General features: G+C 41.5%; 1 protein-coding gene across 2 annotated transcripts in view; it reads left to right on the forward strand.

The window, feature by feature from the left end:
• Positions 1-17,658, forward strand: part of DENND2A (DENN domain containing 2A) — a 118,569-nt gene extending 100,911 nt beyond the window's left edge. The window contains exons 15-20 of one of the 2 annotated variants that reach the window (XM_020997955.2): positions 6,367-6,544; positions 9,000-9,041; positions 9,886-10,003; positions 11,148-11,393; positions 15,413-15,499; positions 17,269-17,658. In XM_020997955.2, the coding sequence (XP_020853614.1) occupies positions 6,367-6,544; positions 9,000-9,041; positions 9,886-10,003; positions 11,148-11,393; positions 15,413-15,499; positions 17,269-17,300 (703 nt within the window). In that variant the 3' untranslated portion in view covers positions 17,301-17,658. The remainder of the gene's footprint in view (positions 1-6,366; positions 6,545-8,999; positions 9,042-9,885; positions 10,004-11,147; positions 11,394-15,412; positions 15,500-17,268) is intronic. The other variant, XM_078153360.1, reaches the window with a different exon arrangement.
• Positions 17,659-18,904: the final 1,246 nt, after the last annotated feature.

Below are 18,904 nucleotides of genomic sequence, written 5' to 3' on the forward strand. Positions count from 1 at the left end.
CCCTTGTTCTCATCTAGACCATGTTAGTCAGCCTGCTAACTGTTCTTTCTGTCCTTAATTCTATTTTCTCTCAGATACAGCTTCTACACCTGAGTAATCTTCCTAATGCATTGAGTCTTTTTCAGATTATGTCATTTTTATGCTCTATAACCTTCAGTGGCTCCCTCTTGCCTACGGAATAAAGTACAAATTCATTATCCTAATGTTCAGCACATCTCATGACCTGGTTCCTACTTGTCTTCACAGCCTATTTTCATACTATTGCACTTTACATTCCTGTCAAAATGGGCTATTCCTCCATCTCACTTTGGTATGTTTTGTTTTGTTTTTTTATGCCCAGACCTACAATGGACTCCTCCATCCCCCAAATATCTGTATTTTGATGTTGCTTCCTGCCTTCTGTGCAGGCTCAACTCAGATGACATCTCCTCTGCCTAAGCCCTCCCTGACTTCCTCTCTCCTCCCAAATGAAAGTGGTCTTTCCTTCCCCAACTTTGTGCATGCTTTGTCCAAACCTTTCCTCTCTCTGCCTTTATGTAATTCTCCTGGTTTCTTATTTATCTGTGTACTCTTCTCCCCACATTAGACACTAAGTTCTTTGAGCACTCACTTGTAAGTGCTTATAAGTTTTTCACGCTTGTATTTTCAGAACTAACTATAGCACAGAGTAGCCATTTAATAGCTGTTTGTTGAATGCAACGTTTGTTGGTTGAATTTCCCTTCATGGAAGGTCTGACTTAACTATGCTGCCTCCTCCCATCCCAGTAAGGAGAAAGTGTTCAGGTAACAACCTGAGTATGTCTTATCAAGGATGGTCTTTGAGAGAAACAAGCTTTGAATTGCTCTTATTAGGCCTGGTGTCCTCTCTCATCTCTGAAGTGATCATTCAATTGGAAAGGCACATCATGGTGTTAATTAAATGTCCAGATAGTCCAGCCCTAGAAGGCATTTCAGAAGTCTAGTGAGTGTTGAAGAACACAGATATTTGTGAAAACTGGAAACTAGAGAGGTTAGATGATACAGGAAGGAAATAACTCAACAAGATTTAATTTGGAAAACTGTCATCTAATATCTCTGGGAGGTGGAGGAGCTAAAGGAGAAGGGAGAAAGCCATGTCAGGCTTTTTTTTTTCTTTCATCTTCAACAGAAGAATATTTTCCAAGACAATCAAGGAGGAAAAAAATGATGGCACAGAAACACGACTGACAAGCTGAGGTTCCTAGGCTTGTCTTGTCTCTTTTTGTTTTAACCGGAATTCATCAGGGTGGGGAGCTCCTGGTACAAAACTTCCTGGGCTAGTTCAGTTCAGCTCTGTTGGCGTTCTCCACAACTTCAAGTTTTAAAGAATTGACTCTTGGGGCAACTAGATGGAGCATTGGCCCTGGAGTTAGGAGGACCCGAGTTCAAATCCAGCCTCAGACACTAGCTGTGTGACAGAGACAGAGAGAATTGCCTCTGGCACTAAAAAATAAAGTGAAATCTAGCATCATATAGCCAATGTGTAACCGAGGTGAGATTTGAACCCAGGTCTTTCTGGCTTCAAGACCAACTCTGTATCCACAATACCACACTGCCTTTCCATATGCTTTATATATAGGTGCCCCATACCACATTTACCAATGTTTGATTCAACAAATATTCATTAAAGTCCTAAGTTGAATGACTAATATGGAAACATGTTTTACATGCCTTCACACTTATAATTGATGTCATATTGCTTGCCTTCTCAGTGGTAGAGGGAAGGAGAGAATTTGGAACTCATAATGTTTAAAAATTAAGGTCATAGTAGGTGTGTGTATATATACACATATGTATACACACATATATAAATTATATACACATATTTAAAGACCTACATTGATGCTGAAAAGATTATCAAAAAAATTTTTAAAGTGAAATGTAACTCCTGCATTTGAGAAGTCTACAGCTAATATTTGTAGTCATATCTTTTCAACAGCAGATCACAGAGGGCAAACCTAACCCCACCCTTCCAAATGCTTGCCTTTGTCCATGTGGACTGGTTGTGAAAGGGCATGTGTGTGACTCAGTACAAATCCATCCCCACTGCTAGAAGAAAAAAAAACCTCATGGAATTTCTAAGCTGAAAAGGAACGTAGAGATCATCTTGGAGAGAGGATGCAGTATGGTGAGGTGGAAAGAGGATTCAATTTTTAGTCACGGGACCCGAGGTTGAAGTTCACTTTGGCCAGGGATGTCTGGTAATTGTTTACCAACCCAAAGAAAAAGTGTGTGCAACACATTTTTAAGTCAAATCTACATTAATAACATTTCTCCATCAATTTCTTAAGTCTGTACAATAAGCAAAACAATAAATCAAACCTGGATTTATTGTGTTTGCTGATTTCTAAGGCGTAAGTGCTTATGCTAAAAATTTAACAAGCTGTCTCTCTCTTTTTTTTTTTTTGCTTTTAGGCAACTGGGGTTAAGTGACTTGCCCAGGGTCACACAGCTAGGAAATGTCAAGTGTTTGGTCTGAGGCCGGATTTGAACTCAGGTCCTCCTGACTTCAGGGCTGGTGCTCTATCCACTGTGCCACCTAGCTGCCCCTCAAGCTGGCTCTCTTGAACCAGCTCCAGTATATCCCTGGCTCAGGCTCTTACCATCTTGGTGGTCTTCAACAAGTCACAACCTCCATGGATATCTGTCCTCATTAATATATGTATAATATATAATGAGGGAGGTTGAACCAAAAGTATCCATATTTGTGACTTAATAAAGTCATGAATCTTCAGAAGTATTAAATCCCTGGTCTATAGTCTAATTTCTCTCAATTTTCTCTCAGGCTCAGCTTTCCTTCTTCAGTAAGAGTTCTTATCTTTTATAGCTTAGATGGTCCATCCCTTTGCCTTACCATCAGTCTATTCTGTTTGTAAGTGTAGCTAATATCTAAGTAGTCTCTTAGAGGGTAAGAGCCCCAAAACTAAAAGTATATTTTATTTTAATGTAAAGGAGGAGGATTCTCCTCTACCTCAATTAATATTTACATTAAGAAAATCCAATATAGTAATCCAGAACCCAGCTATCCAGAACCAGCAGTTCAGCAACCTTGTTTCTTGCAGCCAAGAACCAGAAAGAAAACAAAAAAAAGGCCCCCACCTATCAACAGTAATCCATAGTCGGTAAACATTTATTAAATGCCTACTTTGTGCTATTCACTGTACTAAGCACATATATAAGAAAAACATAAAGACAGTGCCCACCCTCAAGGAGCTCACAATCTAATGGGGAAAGACAGCCCACAAAAGGGAAATGGAAAGGGTTGCTGCTGTTTATCCTTCACTCTCTAAGAGGACCATGATATTAGGAAGATGATGCCCATGACTCGAAAGTGAATTGGATTTAAAATGTGAAGGAGGGCTGTGCAAAGTCACCAGTCTCACTCTGTCCTCCAGAGCCATCTGGGTCCAGTGGCCAGATATAGATCAGGACGACTGGAGATGACCCCTGATGAAAAGGGTATGGGGAAAGGAGAAGAGTACCCAGAGAGAGGGCATGATAATCCCTGCAGCCAGGTGGGAAAAGATGACTGCCCTGGACCCCCTCGTGAATGGAGGATCTAGGAGGAGTTCTCCAATGTCCACCCTGTTCAATCAAGAAAGAAGGAGGGGTCCCAAGGCCTGAGGTACTGAGAAGGTTTCAGAGTTGATGTCATCTTTCAGGGTGATGAGTTACTGGAGATGACAAAGTCCAGGAGATCAGTAAGGTGGGAAAATAAGTCAATCAGTGTCAAACCAAGCTTGGCTCTCTTGATAGCTGAGAAAATGTACTACTCTGTCTCCCTTGTGGAGTTGGGGAACTGTGGCTATGGAATACGGCATATATTATCAGAGGACGTTACTGAGTTTCCTGGTTTTGCTGAATTGTTTTTTTCCCCCTCTTTCTTTAGTTTTTTGTTATAAGGGATGGCTTACTGCCATGGGGAGCAGGGAGGGTTATATTAAGAATTAAAGGCACTATAGAAACAAAGACATCAGTAAAAATCAGTTTCACAAAATCCCACACTCTAGAGGTCATGAACATTATTCATGAACTCCCCAGGCCTTTACTCAAAAATCCATTTTTCTCTTACACATAAGTTTAATAGCTTTTTTATTTGGTTTCTAAACCTACAACATACTAGTAGCAAATGAGACAGAAAAGGAAGGGCTGTGTATAAGTACATTGATAGTAAAAAAAAGTTGGGGCAGCTAGGTGGCGCAGTAGATTGAGCACCGGCCCTGAAGTCAGGAGGACCTGAGTTCAAATACGGGCTTCAGACCAAACACTTGACACTTACTAGCTGTGTGACCCTGGGCAAGTCACTTAACCCCGATTGCCGAGAGAGAAAACGAAAGAAAAAGAAAAGAAAAGAGATCACTAATAACTAACAGACACCTAAAATGAAGACACAAGGATTCAAAGGCACAGCAGTCTCGGGGCATTTTTCTCAGGGCAGTCTGAGACAGTAAACAGCACAGCACACTTCAATAGACCCTTGAGGGATATTACAAAACTGAGCAGTAATTGATGTTCCTAATGATTCATTAAGAAAATAATTAAATTGTATTTAGCATGATCTGACTGAGGGAGCAGATAAGTATATCATATTTTGGAAAACTTTTCATGCAAAATGATGAAAGGAAAACAATAGCTTGGGTAGTTAAAGAGTAAACTGGGGCTATCTGGAAAACTCAGCCCTCTTAAATAACTGCCACCCCAGACTATGAAGTTTGGAAGTGATCTCATCAAGCAGAAGAATTAGCAAGTGATTATTCACATTCCAGGAAAACCATGGTTTATAAACAGATTGTCCTCAGATTAATTTTTACCTAAGGAACTCCCTTAGTGGATTTAGGTGGTGGTTTGGCAGTAGAAAGGTAGAAGGGGGCAGGGAGGTGGCACGGAGGGATTCAAAAGTTAAACTGTTAGGACTTTTTGCCCATTGAGGATCAACAGAAAATGAGGACAGATTATCTCTGAAAGAATGATAGTCACTGAGAAAAAAAGGCTTGATTGATGAAAATCTGATTTACAAGCATCTTTTCAGGAAGCCAGCTATTGTAAAAGGTATACTAACAAATCTGACTCCAGACTCAGAGCTAGGGTAGCTGGGCAGTGCAGGGGACAGAGTGCTGAGTCTGGAGTCTAGAAGACTCCTCTTCCTGAGTTCAGATCCGACCTCAGACACTTACTGGTTGCATGAGCCTGGACAAGTCACTTAACCCTGTTTGTCTCAGTTTCCTCATCTGTAAAATGAGCTGGAGAAGGAAATGGATGGCAAACCACTCCAGTATCTTTGCCAAGAAAACTCCAGATGGGGTCTTGAAGAGTCAGACATGACTGAAAAAAGACTGAACAACAACAGACAACTCTATAGAGCAGCATTTCCAATGTAATTTGGCCACAGGACCTTTGGGGGCTTGAACCTATAAATGCTGTAGGTGAGAGTTTGGAATACCCACATGGTAAGTTGGGCTTTAGGGAAATTTTAGAACAAAGTAGAGGAAAATAAGCCTATTTTCTTAATCTCTACCCCACTCCTCCCAAAAAAAAAGCAACCCAAACCTACATATATTTTCAGTACATAGATAATTTCATGTTTATTATTTTAAAGGGGTTTTATTATTTATTATTTATTCCTTTAGAAAAGGAAGTATCTTCCAGGTATATCAGATAGCATGTCTTTCCCCTCAGTCAGCAAGCATTTATTGAGCACTTACTATGTGTCAGGCACTATGCAAAGTATTGGGGATACGAAGAAAAACAAAAACAGTCCCTGCCCTCAATGAGTTTACATTCTTATAAGGAACACAACATATGCACAAAGCAATATATACAATATAAAGAGAGTAGATTGATGGATAGCCTTGAAAGGGAAGCCACTAACAGCTTCCTGTAGGAGGCAGCCTTTAAACTGAGTCCTAAAGGAAACCAGGGATTCTGAGAGGTGGACGTTCAGATCACGCACATAGAGGCACAGGAAACAGCCAAGGCAAAGGCACAAGACAGGGAGAACTCCAAGAATATTCTGAGCAATGCCCAGAGTTCTGTGGAGCAAAGGGTATTGAGTGTTTCACCAACAAGGAAAGCATGAATACCTTTGGTTGAGGTTTTTTCAGTCTAATGTACAAATATTCAGACTCAGTAAGCTAGAGCAGCCTTCGAGCAAGAGTCCCAAGTCTCTCACCAGTCTCCACCATGGGCTAATTCTAAATATTTCTGTTATGCTATCCTCAGAGAGTCTCACTACCCACTCTAAGCGCAAGAAGGCTACCCCAGCAGGCAAGCTTCAGGCATTGAGGTTCTCATCCTTTGTTCACCTTCCTGAAATAATCTTGTCTCTCTGTTCTGTGGCCTGGTCACCAGTACCCTCTCCAAGTGCTGCCATGCCATGGTGGCCCTCATCTATCCCTTCACTTGGCAACATACCTACATCCCCGTGCTGCCGCCATCCATGATTGACATCGTGTGCTCACCAACTCCCTTCCTGATTGGGCTGCTCTCCAGCTCACTGCCTTTGCTCAAGGAGCTGCCCTTGGAAGAGGTGAGTTCCCAGGGATGGTTCAGTTTCCCTCAAACAGGAACAACTGCTTTGTTAAAATTCAGAGCTGATGGAAGGTGCTAACTCAGGCTCCATTTCCTTGGATCCATGTATAATGCTCAAAATTCCTTGGTGTTGATACCTCCCACATGTAGAAGCTGGGGAACCTGCTTTGGGGTGAGTCATGATGACACGAAATGGAGATGTCTTTGGGGAAGGAAGCATGTTTAGACGTTCTGTAACTGATTACAGTACACTAATGACGTAGTGAATGGCAGCCTTGAATGCTGTTGAAGAACCAGAACTGTGGACACCTTCAAAGGCCTCAGCAAAGGCCTTACTCAGTTTTCACTATTATTTCTTGGGTTGTCCTCTCATGGTTTGACACCTTTGCTGACAGCATTAGGTGAGAAGCAGTGCTGTAAGGTGAGAGGCCTCAGGCCTTTTCCCCTCTGAAACAAGCAAGGCCTTTGGAAGGAAGCCCAGTCCCCACTTTGCAGCCAATCAAAAAGGCTCCTCCTAACCAAGTGCTTAGCAGATTGGAACCAGGTAGAGAGTGTCTGTATATGTTCCACAGTTTCTGCAAGGCACTTCCATTGCACATCATTGCAATTCCCCCAGAAATAGGCTCCTTGGTCTCTGCCATGTGGAGAGTAGTATTAGAAGTGTTCTGCTCGTTTGCCAGACCCTCATTACACATAGATCTTTAACTAACAGTCCAGTCATCTCAAGGATAAACACAGCATTTATTCTTCTTGTCATTCACTACTATCTCTCCATGCTATGAGGCATACCCACCTGACCACTGAACAGGGCTGTCTGTTTGAGGACTGAGCTGGAATGTTGCTTCTTCTCAGTTCAAAGTGAGGACAGTGCCCCTCTCCCCAGCCTCCAAAACCTATTAGCTCCCCAACTCCCAGGCCTAAGATAATTAAAGAGCAGCAAGAACACTTCTAGGTTGAACGTGGCTCGTTACAACTGATGATAGGGTCACTTATTGTTACTTTTTTCAGTGAGTCTTCTTTCACATAAGTGTTTTAGAAATTTTAAAAATGTAATCCATCATTAAGTTTCTGTTGTTTCACAACCTACTCATCAAAGTGGAGAAAAGTCAAATCAGCATTTCCAAATTACACCAAAATTATTTTCTTTGGTTCTGCTCACAACATAACTTTTGCCCCTTTTTATTACTGGGCTAGTTAGTAATCAGACAAGTCTGGGGATTGGAGGGGTGGGATTAGGGAACATTTGGGATTCCATCATACAGCTTCATCCCAGGATGCCCCTAGAGATTATTAAAAAAAAATTTCCCTGCATATTCTAAACAAAGCCTTAGGCATTGACACAGTACTTAAAGTATCTCTACAACCCTCTTCATCCTTCCCCAGGAATGTTCAGGAGAAGTAGGCCAACCCTGGCAGCAACATTGGGATCTAGGGCCTAGCCAGATGCCTCTTGGAGCTCATGTCAAATGTGAATTGTCAATCACAGGTTATCTACTTTGGGTCTGGAGCTAGAAGAATGGTGTCTGGCTGTCCTTTCTAGTCTTTCAAGGTGTCCAGAGGAGACCAACCTTTGATGTTTGAGAAGCAGGGAGGGGCATCAGACTTAACTTTCAAGCCTGTGCCACTATGGCCAATGTTAGCACCTCCTTTTCCTGAGCAACTTGCCATATTCAAAATCTAGGTGCCTGGCTCTTTCTCCAAAGTAGAGAACAGCTCAGGGCTGTCTTGAGACCAGGGGTTGTCAGAGTCAAATCTGATAGGAAGGCTCTCCAAGGAGTTTCCAGCCTGGTCCAAAATGCCAAGGTAGGATGTGCTGGTTCCTAACTGAGGTTCTCTGCCCCCATAGGATAGAGGACTAAGTTACTGCTGGAAATCTATCAACTGCTGCTTGAGAGCACTGGGGCCTCTAGTCTCTGCCTTCTTCCTCCCTATACTCCCCTTCTTATCCCTACTGAGAAGCCATGACCCCATCCCTTTCTGCTTCACACTGAAATGACAAGTAGGTCGTGGGTCAGTTAACTGAGAGTGAGATGTGGACCAAGGGGCAAAGGTGTGTTTTAATTTGGAGGTGGAGGAAGTGACAGCAGGTATAGAATATGATCAGAGTTGTCTTCTGCCCTATCACAGTAGTCCAGGAACAGAAGTGGTTTGAGAAACACTTAAGAAAAGTTAGCCAAGCCTAGAAACAAGACTGTGAATGAGGCTGGTCTGTCGCCTCTGCCCAGCTTGTCTGAGTGTTGAATTAAAGCAATTGAGGACAAGCCAGTAGACCTTTCCCCCTATCATTAGTGGTGGCAGTGACACGGCCATAAAACCACAGCAAATGCCCTATTTCTTTCAAGCCTCTGCTCTAGTTCAGTGTGGCAAAAAGGAGAGAAGTCAAGCGGTCATTCCTGCATTTCAGGAGCTCCAGTAACAGGAAATAACAGCCCTTTCTCTCTCCTATCCCTCAGGTCCTCGTGGTAGACCTTGTAAACAATCGTTTCCTTAGACAGGTAAGATGACCTAACCATGTGATTTTTTTTTCTTGTTTCTGAGTCACTTCTGTTTGGGGCTCAACTTTTTTAGCTGTGGAAGTGTTTCTGGGTTAAGGAGCTGGGGAGAGCAGAGGATTGGCAAGGCCATCTCCCTCATTTATAGTCAGTTTTGAGAATGATTAAGGAGGGCAGGACAAAAGTAGAAATGCTATGAAGAAAGAGATTAATTTCTATATGTTTTGTAACAAAATCATTTTTATTAAATAGTGTGAGTATATGTATCTAAGAAGTAATAATAATAACACACACTTATAGCTTTTTAATGGATTACAAAACACTTTGCTCACCACACAGCTCTGTGTGGTAGGTAGGGTGAGTATTATAACTAAAGTCTAAACTCTGGCCAATTTTTAAATTATCTGACTAATAATCTTAACAGAAAAATGTGGCTCATACCAAAACTTGCAAAGAGAATTTTTAAAAATTAAATGGGTATACCAGGATGTCAGTCATGAATTTGAAATTCCCATTGACAACAGATTTACTCCCTTTTCCTGACAGCTAGTGTTGTGAATTTCTATTTTGTCTTCCAAAATTTAACATTCATACTCCCTTCCCTTTCCTTCCCTAGAGATCAAGTTAACTTCAGGGCACCCATTGCTCAACTAAACTCATAAGGCCTCCTCCAAGGCCTCCCTGGGATGTAGATAGTCATCCTGATGCATATCCCCTGATTCATATCTGCTATGCTGAGACAAGACCAAGTCAAAATTGCCCTGGGACTTAGCCAATGTACATCCCTGTGACTTTGGCCAGGATGTGGCTGCATCTTTGCTCATTACTGCTTCTGTCTGCTTTATAGATGGAAGATGAGGATTCCATTCTGCCCCGAAAGCTGCAAGTAGCCTTGGAACACATCCTGGAGCAGAGGAATGACCTGGCTAGTGACCAAGATGAGGGTCCTTTAGATTGTAAATACGGTAAATGCTCAAGATGCACCTCAACTGTGCCTGCTGCCAAGCATTTCCCTTCCTCCACCATGCCCCTTGACTCTGTCTTTAAGCATAGGAAACAAAGGGGATGATGCCCCAGGGGGGCTGTCATTCTCCCAAGTAACTTGAAAATGGGGGTATTCTGGAAGAACGGACAAAATCGAAATGGGAGAAGAAATGCTCAGAACTTAGCTTTTCATAGGATCATAGGAGGGGATCAACTGGAGGGGATCTTCTAGATCATCTGATCCAGTGGCTCTTAACCTGAGGTCCCTCTAGACCCAAGGGATCTATGGATAGATTTCAGGAGGTCTGAGGCATTTTTATTTCAATCTAATTGGTTTCCTTTGTAGTCTTATATATTTTATATTGTGCATTTAAAAACATTATTCTGAAAAGGGTTTTATATACATTTTAGTTATATAAGTTTCACTATATTACCAAAGGAGACCATCACACACACACACACACACACACACACACACACACACACACACACACCCCTTGGCTCTAGTCTTACCCCCTTATTTTGTACATAAGGAAACTGAGACCCAAAATGTGGAAGTGTCCTGGCCACATTATAGAATCAGGCTCCAAAGCCAGGTAGTCTAGAATTCTTCCAGTGTTCTGCCACCATGCTGATACCTAGAGACAGGGCCTGCACCTGTGATTTCATTGCTACAGGTGGAGAAATTCCCTCTACCAGTACAGGTCAGTATATTCTTTGCTAGTTAGAGGCGGCAAGAGTTACTTAGAACACAGACATTAAGTGACTTTCTCAGGGTCACAAAGCCAACATATTGCAGAGATAGGACTTGAACCTGGGTCATCCTGGCTTTGAGGCTGGCTCTCAGTCCACTACATGAGACAGCCTGATCATACGTGATCCTTCTTCCCCATCCTTTCCTTTCAATTCAATTCTGTAAACATTTTATTAATTGACTACTATGACCAGTGCACTGGAACAAAACATGTACCAAGAAGAACAGGAAAGCAGTTAGCGAGTCTGCTATATCTATACTATTATAGCTAGGCCAGATTCATTTTTATTAATTTGTCACAAAGGCTGTGGTGCAGCCTCATCTCTTTCCTTCTGTCTCACACACCCCACCTTTCCCTCTGCTCTCTGCAGGCCCAGAGTTCAGTCCCTTGGATGAGGTGGTATCTGAAGCCTTTGTTCGATTCTTTGTGGAAGTTGTGGGTCATTACTCCCTGTTCCTGATAGCCAACGAACGGGAGGAGAGGACTTTGCAGCGGGAGGCTTTCCGAAAAGCTGTCTCCTCCAAAAGCCTCCGACGCTTCCTGGAGGTCTTCATGGAAACACAGACCTTCCGGGGCTTCATCCAGGAACGGGAACTACGGAAGCAGGAGGCGAAGGGTTAGGCTCATCTTCAATGTCTTCTCCCCCAATCCGGGGTGGGGGGCAGGGGAAAGAAAGGGAAGAGGAGGGTAGGGTATAGAGTGTTGAGTCAACTAAATGTGCCCAAGCTAGAGTCAGTCACCAGTTGGGGTCTGATCGGGGGTGGGGAGCAGGGAGGGGAGCACAAGGAAGAATAGCCTTAGAATTCTTATTTGGAAAGCTTTAAATTCACCCCACTATTTGGTGGGTGAAAACTGCTTGAGGTAGCCTTTTACAGATCCCCTGACCATATCTTATTTGGTCCTTGCCACAAACCTTTGAGGTAGGGAGAGCACGTATTGTTATCTCTAATTTTATGGATAAAGAAATTGATACTAAAGATGGGGCAGGTAGGTGGTGCAGTGGATAGAGCACCAGTCCAAAAGTCAGGAGGACCTGAGTTCAAATCTGACCTCCAGACCAAACACTTGACACTTACTAGCTGTGTGACCCTGGGCAAATCACTTAAGCCCAATTGCCTAAAAAAAAAAAAAAGATGTTCAGTAAGTTGGCCCCTTTGCACAGCTAACAGGTGTTTGACTGCATGTCCCATGCCCTTTCCACATGACTTGCTTACCTTTCCTTCTCTTCTGTCGTTCACTTAGGATGCTCAAAGGATCATAGATCCTAGAACTGAAGTGATCTTAGGGGTCGTCTGGTCCTAATTTTTCATTTTACATAGAGAAACTGAGGCCTAGAGAGGTGATATGATTTGCTCGAAGTTAACTGAGGTTGTAAGGCCTGTAGCACAGCTCCAGTCCCTTGTAGAAAACCAGATTTAGCCCAGGTGCCTTCCATTTTAGAGAACTATCCTTCATTAGCCTTGAAGCACATAACCTGTTTTTCTCGCTAGCCTCAATAAAAGCAAGTTATCCCACTTACTGCGCTCAGGAAGACATTACCTATGGACATCATGTTCGTGATGTTCCTGTTTTCTTTTTTTATGGCTGTATAAAAATTCCGTTCTCTGATCCCATAGTGGGACAGTCTTTTTTTGTTTTGTTTTTTTGTTGGCTAGGCAGTGGGGTTAAGTGAATCCAGGGCTGATGCTCTATCTACTGTACCGCCTAATGAGACAGTCTTGCAAAAGAAGGCTGTCACCCTACTGGCTGATTAATAAAAATGTTGAGCAATCTGACCTGCCAATTAGGGAGTGGTCATTATTCCACAATACCTTTGACTCTAAGTTCACAGCTCTTTCCCCTTCATCATCATCATCATCATCATCATCATCATCATCGTCATCACTAATATTTATTTAGTTCCTACTAATGTGCCAGGCACTGTACTGAGCACTTTATGATTATCTCATTTGACCCTACACAACAATGCTGTGAGGTAGGTACTATTATGATCCCCATTTTACAGTTGAGGAAAATGAGGCAGAAAGTGGTTAAGTGATTTGACTAGGATCAAACAGCTCAGAAGTGTCTAAAGCCAGATATGAACCCAGCCCTTCCCAACTCCAGGCCCAGTGTTCTACCCACTGAGCCACCCTAGCTGTGCCTTCACCACACTAGTGGTGAAGGCCATCACCCTCTCTTTTTTATTTTCTTTTCCAGAATGACATTCTAGTTCCTTAATTGAGAGCTTTAATCTCAGTCTCCTTCTAGTTTAAGTGAAAAATCACTCAGGAATCTTAACTATTTAGAAAGCTCTGTAGTTTATTTCATTCTCCCCCCCACCTTCTATCATCTGCCATTTTCTCCTCTTTGGTCTCTTCTCTTCTCCTTCGAAAAGAGAAGGGTCATTGAGAGTTGGTAGAAGGGAGAAATCTGGGATTAATAGATTCTTCAAGTTCGAAGGACCTCAGATATCTAGTCCAGGCTCTGCCTGGACCTTGAATTTCTTCTTCAACATGTTTGGTAAGTGGTCATCCAAAATCTGCTTGGAGACCCCTTGTGACAGGAAACTCTCTGCCTTCAATAGCTCCCCCTACCCTTTGGAGAGAGCTTAAATTCCTTTTTTTCCCCCACCTGTCAACAAGCATTTGTTGAGACTTATTTATTCTGGGTGCTGTGAGGGACACAGAGGAGTAGCAGATACATCCTCCACCTGTACTACCTTGTCTAGTCACATATAATATAAGAGACAGGAAGGGTAAGAGAAAGGAAGGGAGTAAGTATTTATATAGCACCTACTATATGCCAGGCACTATGCTAAGCACTTTTTACAAATTATCTTCTTTGATCCTTACAACCCTATGAGGCAAAGTTGGTACACAAATCTCTGATTTTTTCAAAACAGATTTAAATTGAACACATATTAAGTACCCACTATGTGAAAGAACTGTTCTGAAGGGTACAGACATGAAATGAGATCTAGGCCCTAACTCCATGGAGGACAGAAAACTAGTCAAGGTAAACAAATAGCCATAAAACAGCTGGAATGTCTTATTTGCTTAGGAAGTACAAAGTACAAGGAGATATTTAAGGAAGAAAAAAGCAGATAAATCAGAGATTGGGTAGTTAGATTATTAAAGGAGTCTTCATTCTTCAAAAGAGTTCTTTTAAAACAGACTTCCACTAGTCCATGGAAATTTTTGTGTTAATATTGCTAAATATTCACTGAGGCTGAAGGCATAGAAACTTTTTAAATGCTTTAAAAAACATTGCTGTCACTTCTCAATAACCCTTCCCACCCCCAAAAGAATCCTCCTTTATGATAAAGAGGCAGTTAAACAAGACTAACTGACCCGTTAACCACATCCAACACATTAATTTCCATTCCATACCCACAGTCCACCACCTCTGAAGAGGAGTAAGGTTTATTTCATCATCAATCCTATGTTTAGTCATTGCATTGACCTGAGTTCGGATGTTTTGAGTGTTGTTTTCTTTACGTTATTGTGATTATTTATTGTATACATTGCTCTCTTATGTTGTTATACATCAGTTCAAACATATCTTTCCAAATTTTTTTGAATTCTTCCTATTGGTTTTTTCTCCTTGCTCAATGATGTTGCATTACATGAATGAAGCATAATTTATTTCCCCATTCTCCAGTCAATGGGCACCCACTTTGTTTCTAATTGTTTTGTTTTTTTACTACCACAAAAAGTGCTACTTGTGAATATTTTGGTATATATAAGAGGATATTTCCTTTATTTTTGACCTCCTTGGGGTCAAACCTCTTTAGTCAGAGGATTTAGTTACTTTTCTTATATAGTTCCAAATTGTTTTCCTAAATGATTAGACCAATTCACAGTTCCATCAATGATGCATTAGTGTGCCTGTCTTTCTACAGTTTCTCCAAAATCAATCGTTTCCATCCTTTAATTGCTTTTAAGGCACAGAACTTAATGCTAACATTGTAGGGCTACTGTACATTGATGATCGATCAGAAATGGAAATAGAATATCTCTGAAGGGATAAATGTGCCCAAATGAGAAAATTAGATTAAATTTACAAAATGAAATAAAAATTATTTAGCTGTGAAATTGGCCCCAGAGAAGCGATAGGAGAATGAACCTTTCTCCCTTCTTTTCATAGGTGGGGGGGAGAGGGAGGGTCTGTGAATGCTGCATATACTGTCAGACTTGACTGATGTATTGGTTAGTTTTGTTTTTCTTTTTCCCTTTGTTCTTTATTCTTTGTTATAAAAGGATGGCTTGCTGGGTGAGGAAGGGAGGAGGAATGTATTAGAAAATGAAGGTAATGTAAAACCAAAAGATAGCAATTAAAAATTGAATAAGAATAGAATTACTGTACCTCTTTGCAGAGGTGGTGAGGTCTACAATTGTTTAACATTGCACATATTTTCTTTTCCATGTATCAACCAGTTATGCTGATTTTTTTTCCATCTTTTTCTGTCTTTAAAAAACAATACCATTTGTTTTATGGGATGGTTCTTTGGGTGGGGCAAGGCTTATTGGAGGAAACTGCTGATATAAAAACAGTGCATTAATAAAAATTCATTTTTTAAAAAATTAAAATAAAATTAGTCTGTTTCAAAGTGTCTGGAAGACAATTAAAAAAGCTTATTTCTGTTTCCAATAGGTCTGTTTGAGGTCCGAGCACAGGAGTACCTGGAGACACTCCCCAGTGGTGAACAAAGTGGTGTCAATAAGTTCTTGAAAGGGCTAGGTAAGGGGAAGGGTGAGGGGGTAACCTTTTCCTCTTTCTAAATTTTTTGTTTGTTTGAAAATTTTTTTCCTACTTGAATACTACAAGAATCCTACCTGGCTAGCTCATATTAATCCATAACAGATTAGCCCTAGATTTGGATTTCTCTTCCCTCCTGACAGTGTATTCCCAGAAATGATACAATATTCTCACCCTGGCAGACTCCACTCCTGTCCGTCTCCTATCCTTCCTTTTCTTTTTCTCACATCCTTTTTTGTTAAACTACAAACTGCAAAGATATTTGGGAAAAAACAGTAATAGTAATTCACATTTCTATACCACTTTCATGAAGTTCACAAAGAGATTTCCACACAACAACCCTATTTCAAAGATAATGAAAGGACTATTATGTCCATTTTACTGATGAATAAACTGTGATTAAGTGACTTGCCCATGGTCTCATAGCTAGTAAGTATAGAAAACCAAGTTTCAAACCTGAGACCCCTAATGCCAAATCTAGTACTACTTCTGCTGTATCACAGTTTTTGCACCTGGTAAATCTTATGCCCACTGCTTATGCCCCTGGAGATCCACAGGAAGTGTCAGAACTGAAGACACAGCCTAAGAAAGGTGGAAGGAGCCAGTGGAAAGATGAACATGACCAGAGAAAAGATTAATCAGAAAAGGAAGATGACTCTAGTCTTTAAAATGTACTGGAAAGTGGAAATATGTACATATATGGAGAGAGAGAGAGAGAGAGACACAGACACACACACATATAAACTTACATACACACATATATTCATACACACAGATAGATAGATTAATAGAGGGCTGCGGTTTCTCTAATATATACAAGGTGTACCCAAAGTCTTAGTACATATATGACTTGCTGGGAAAAAAAGAGAAAGATAAAAGTAACAAAAAAAGAGGTGAAGCGTAGACCTGCCCCATTGAGGGGAAATGTGTCAAAAACAAGGGACTGTAGGTGGACATGTTGAGTAGGGTGGTGAGTTGAAATATCAAAATGTACTGCCAAATGCAGGAAAAAATGCAGTGGAAATTCCCAGGATCTAGAACTTAACTGTATCCTTGGAATTTCCATGGCCACTCCATTACTTAGGGATGGCATCCACTGAATGCCCTTTTTGTCAATATCTGGGGAGAAGTCCATCTCCTAGGGCTTTCTGCTGACACTCCTTCAGGTCTGAGTCATATACCATAGAGCCAAGGGAAGGGGGCTTGTGAAAGGAAGGAAAGAGACCCTTGTGAGGAGCTGAGAAGCTTCACAGATGGTAAACTCTAGTGCTGTAGTCATTTGGATATCTTAAAAATCCCATTCGGATTTCATGAGGACACAAAGATATCAATTTAATCTAGGGGAAGCTAGGTGGCACAGTGGACAGAGTGCCAGGCCTGCATTCAGGAAGATCTGAGTTCAAGTTCAGCCTCCAGGATGTCCTAGGTGTGTGACCCAGAGCAAGTCATATAATCTCTGTCTGCCTTGGTTTCCTCAACTGTAAAATGGGGATAATAGTAGCACCTACCTCCTGGGATTGTTGTAAGGATCAAATGAGATGATTTTTGTAAAGCTTTTAATACAGTGCCTGGCACATAGTAAGTGCTTGATAATCAGTAAATAAGTTTATATTTACTGAGTAGCCCAAATCTCCAAGTCTGCTACACATGGCCTATTTGATGGAGGTTAGAGGGGGTGAAAAATAGGAAATGATTCATCACTCACTTCTTTTCTCTGGATAATGCAGTGTTTTCCTTATTTCTCTTTACAGGAAATAAAATGAAGTTTCTCCACAAGAAATAAGCCTTGACACAGTTATTCAAATGATTTTATGACTCAGCCGAAAAAAAAAGATAAATTCCCACCTGTGCCACCACATGTTTTGAAAACTATCCCTGTGGGCTCTTCCGAAGGGGGTAGAATTGAGCTTGAAGTACAGGGAAGAAATGGAAAATGTCCCAGGCGCCAACTCAGCCTTGAAATTTCTCCCAGGACAGAGAACAAGAGAAAGAAAGAGAGAGAAATAACCCAGCCAGCCCTGGCTTCTTCAGTCCCTGCACTGGAAAAGGACCTTGGGATCCAGCACATCACTGATGTTCAAGTGGATTTTTTTTATACATATATGTCTTAGATATTAAAAAAAAAAGGAAAAAATATGGGTTTTCTTTTTCCTTTCTGTTTAGGCTAGGAACAAATCTTTAACTGGTAACACATCCAGTTATTTGGTGCTCAGCAGCTCAGCTTCCAAAGTGAAGTGTTGAAAAGATGTAAGCTGATGGGATGGTGGACAACAACACTGTTGCTCAGATTATTCAGCGCCCGTGTATACAGCCCTTCACTGAGTGCCACATGCACATCTCAACATCCCCATAAAAACACTTAGTGCCCCCCATTTTACAGACTCTCTGCTACTCGGTGTCATTGTCAGGATTTATAACTGGAAAGGACCTTAGACGTCACCTCATCCAACCCTGTCATTTACAAAATAAGAATTCAGGTCCATTGAGATGAAATGACTTGTCTAAGGCCACACAGGTAGTAAATGACAGACCCAGCATTCAAACCCAGGTTGGTCTTCTGTCTGTAAATCCAGCATGCTTTTCATGGTATCAGACCACCCAAGACCACACAGGGAATAAATGTTCAGAGCTAGAAGTCAGACCATTTTCTTGGCTCTAAGATGAAGGTGCATGCCATTATCCCATGGCACCACTAAAAGGACATTAAAGAGGTTGGAACAGGGGTTCAAGAGATGTTTCTCTAGATAGGACAGTGGAATACCTGGGGTGGAGGGAAGGAGAGAGAATCAATGGCAAAAACAGTCATGGGGAATAAAAACTAGATGTGAAGTCCTTATCAAGCCCCTGACACCAGTAAGAGCAAATGGGCGCCAATACTGTGATATGGTGTGAGTCTTTAGAAGCAGCATATCATAGTTGATTGGGCACTGGACTTAGAGGCAGGAAGATTTGGGTTCGAATCCTGTACCAGATATATATTAGGTGAATCATCTGGGCAAGTCACTTTTGTGCCTCAGTTTCCTCATTTGTAAAATGAGAGGTTTGGACTCAGTGGCCCCTAAACTTCCTTCCAGCTCTAAATCTATGATCCTGTCAACTCATGTTGGAATAGAACCAGAAACTTTCCATCGAAAAGTTCAGATGGGAGAGGCATAAAGGGGTAATAATAGAATTTTATCTCTTGCAACGGGGATGTGTCCCTCAGCTTTTTCCAGACCTATCACTGCTGTCACCTAGTGGTCTCCGTGAATTATGACAGCATATTTAATTCCTGATTTTCAAAATAGATATGCCAAGGATGACCCTTTGATAACCATGACCCAAGCATGTCTCTGATTTTCAGCAGGGTAGAAAATGTCAAAAGAACACTGCAAATCTCTTTACTTC

Source organism: Phascolarctos cinereus, unplaced genomic scaffold (genome assembly GCF_003287225.1).
Source record: "Phascolarctos cinereus isolate Bilbo 61053 unplaced genomic scaffold, phaCin_HiC Scaffold_1;HRSCAF=81, whole genome shotgun sequence".
Lineage (NCBI taxonomy): Eukaryota > Metazoa > Chordata > Mammalia > Diprotodontia > Phascolarctidae > Phascolarctos > Phascolarctos cinereus.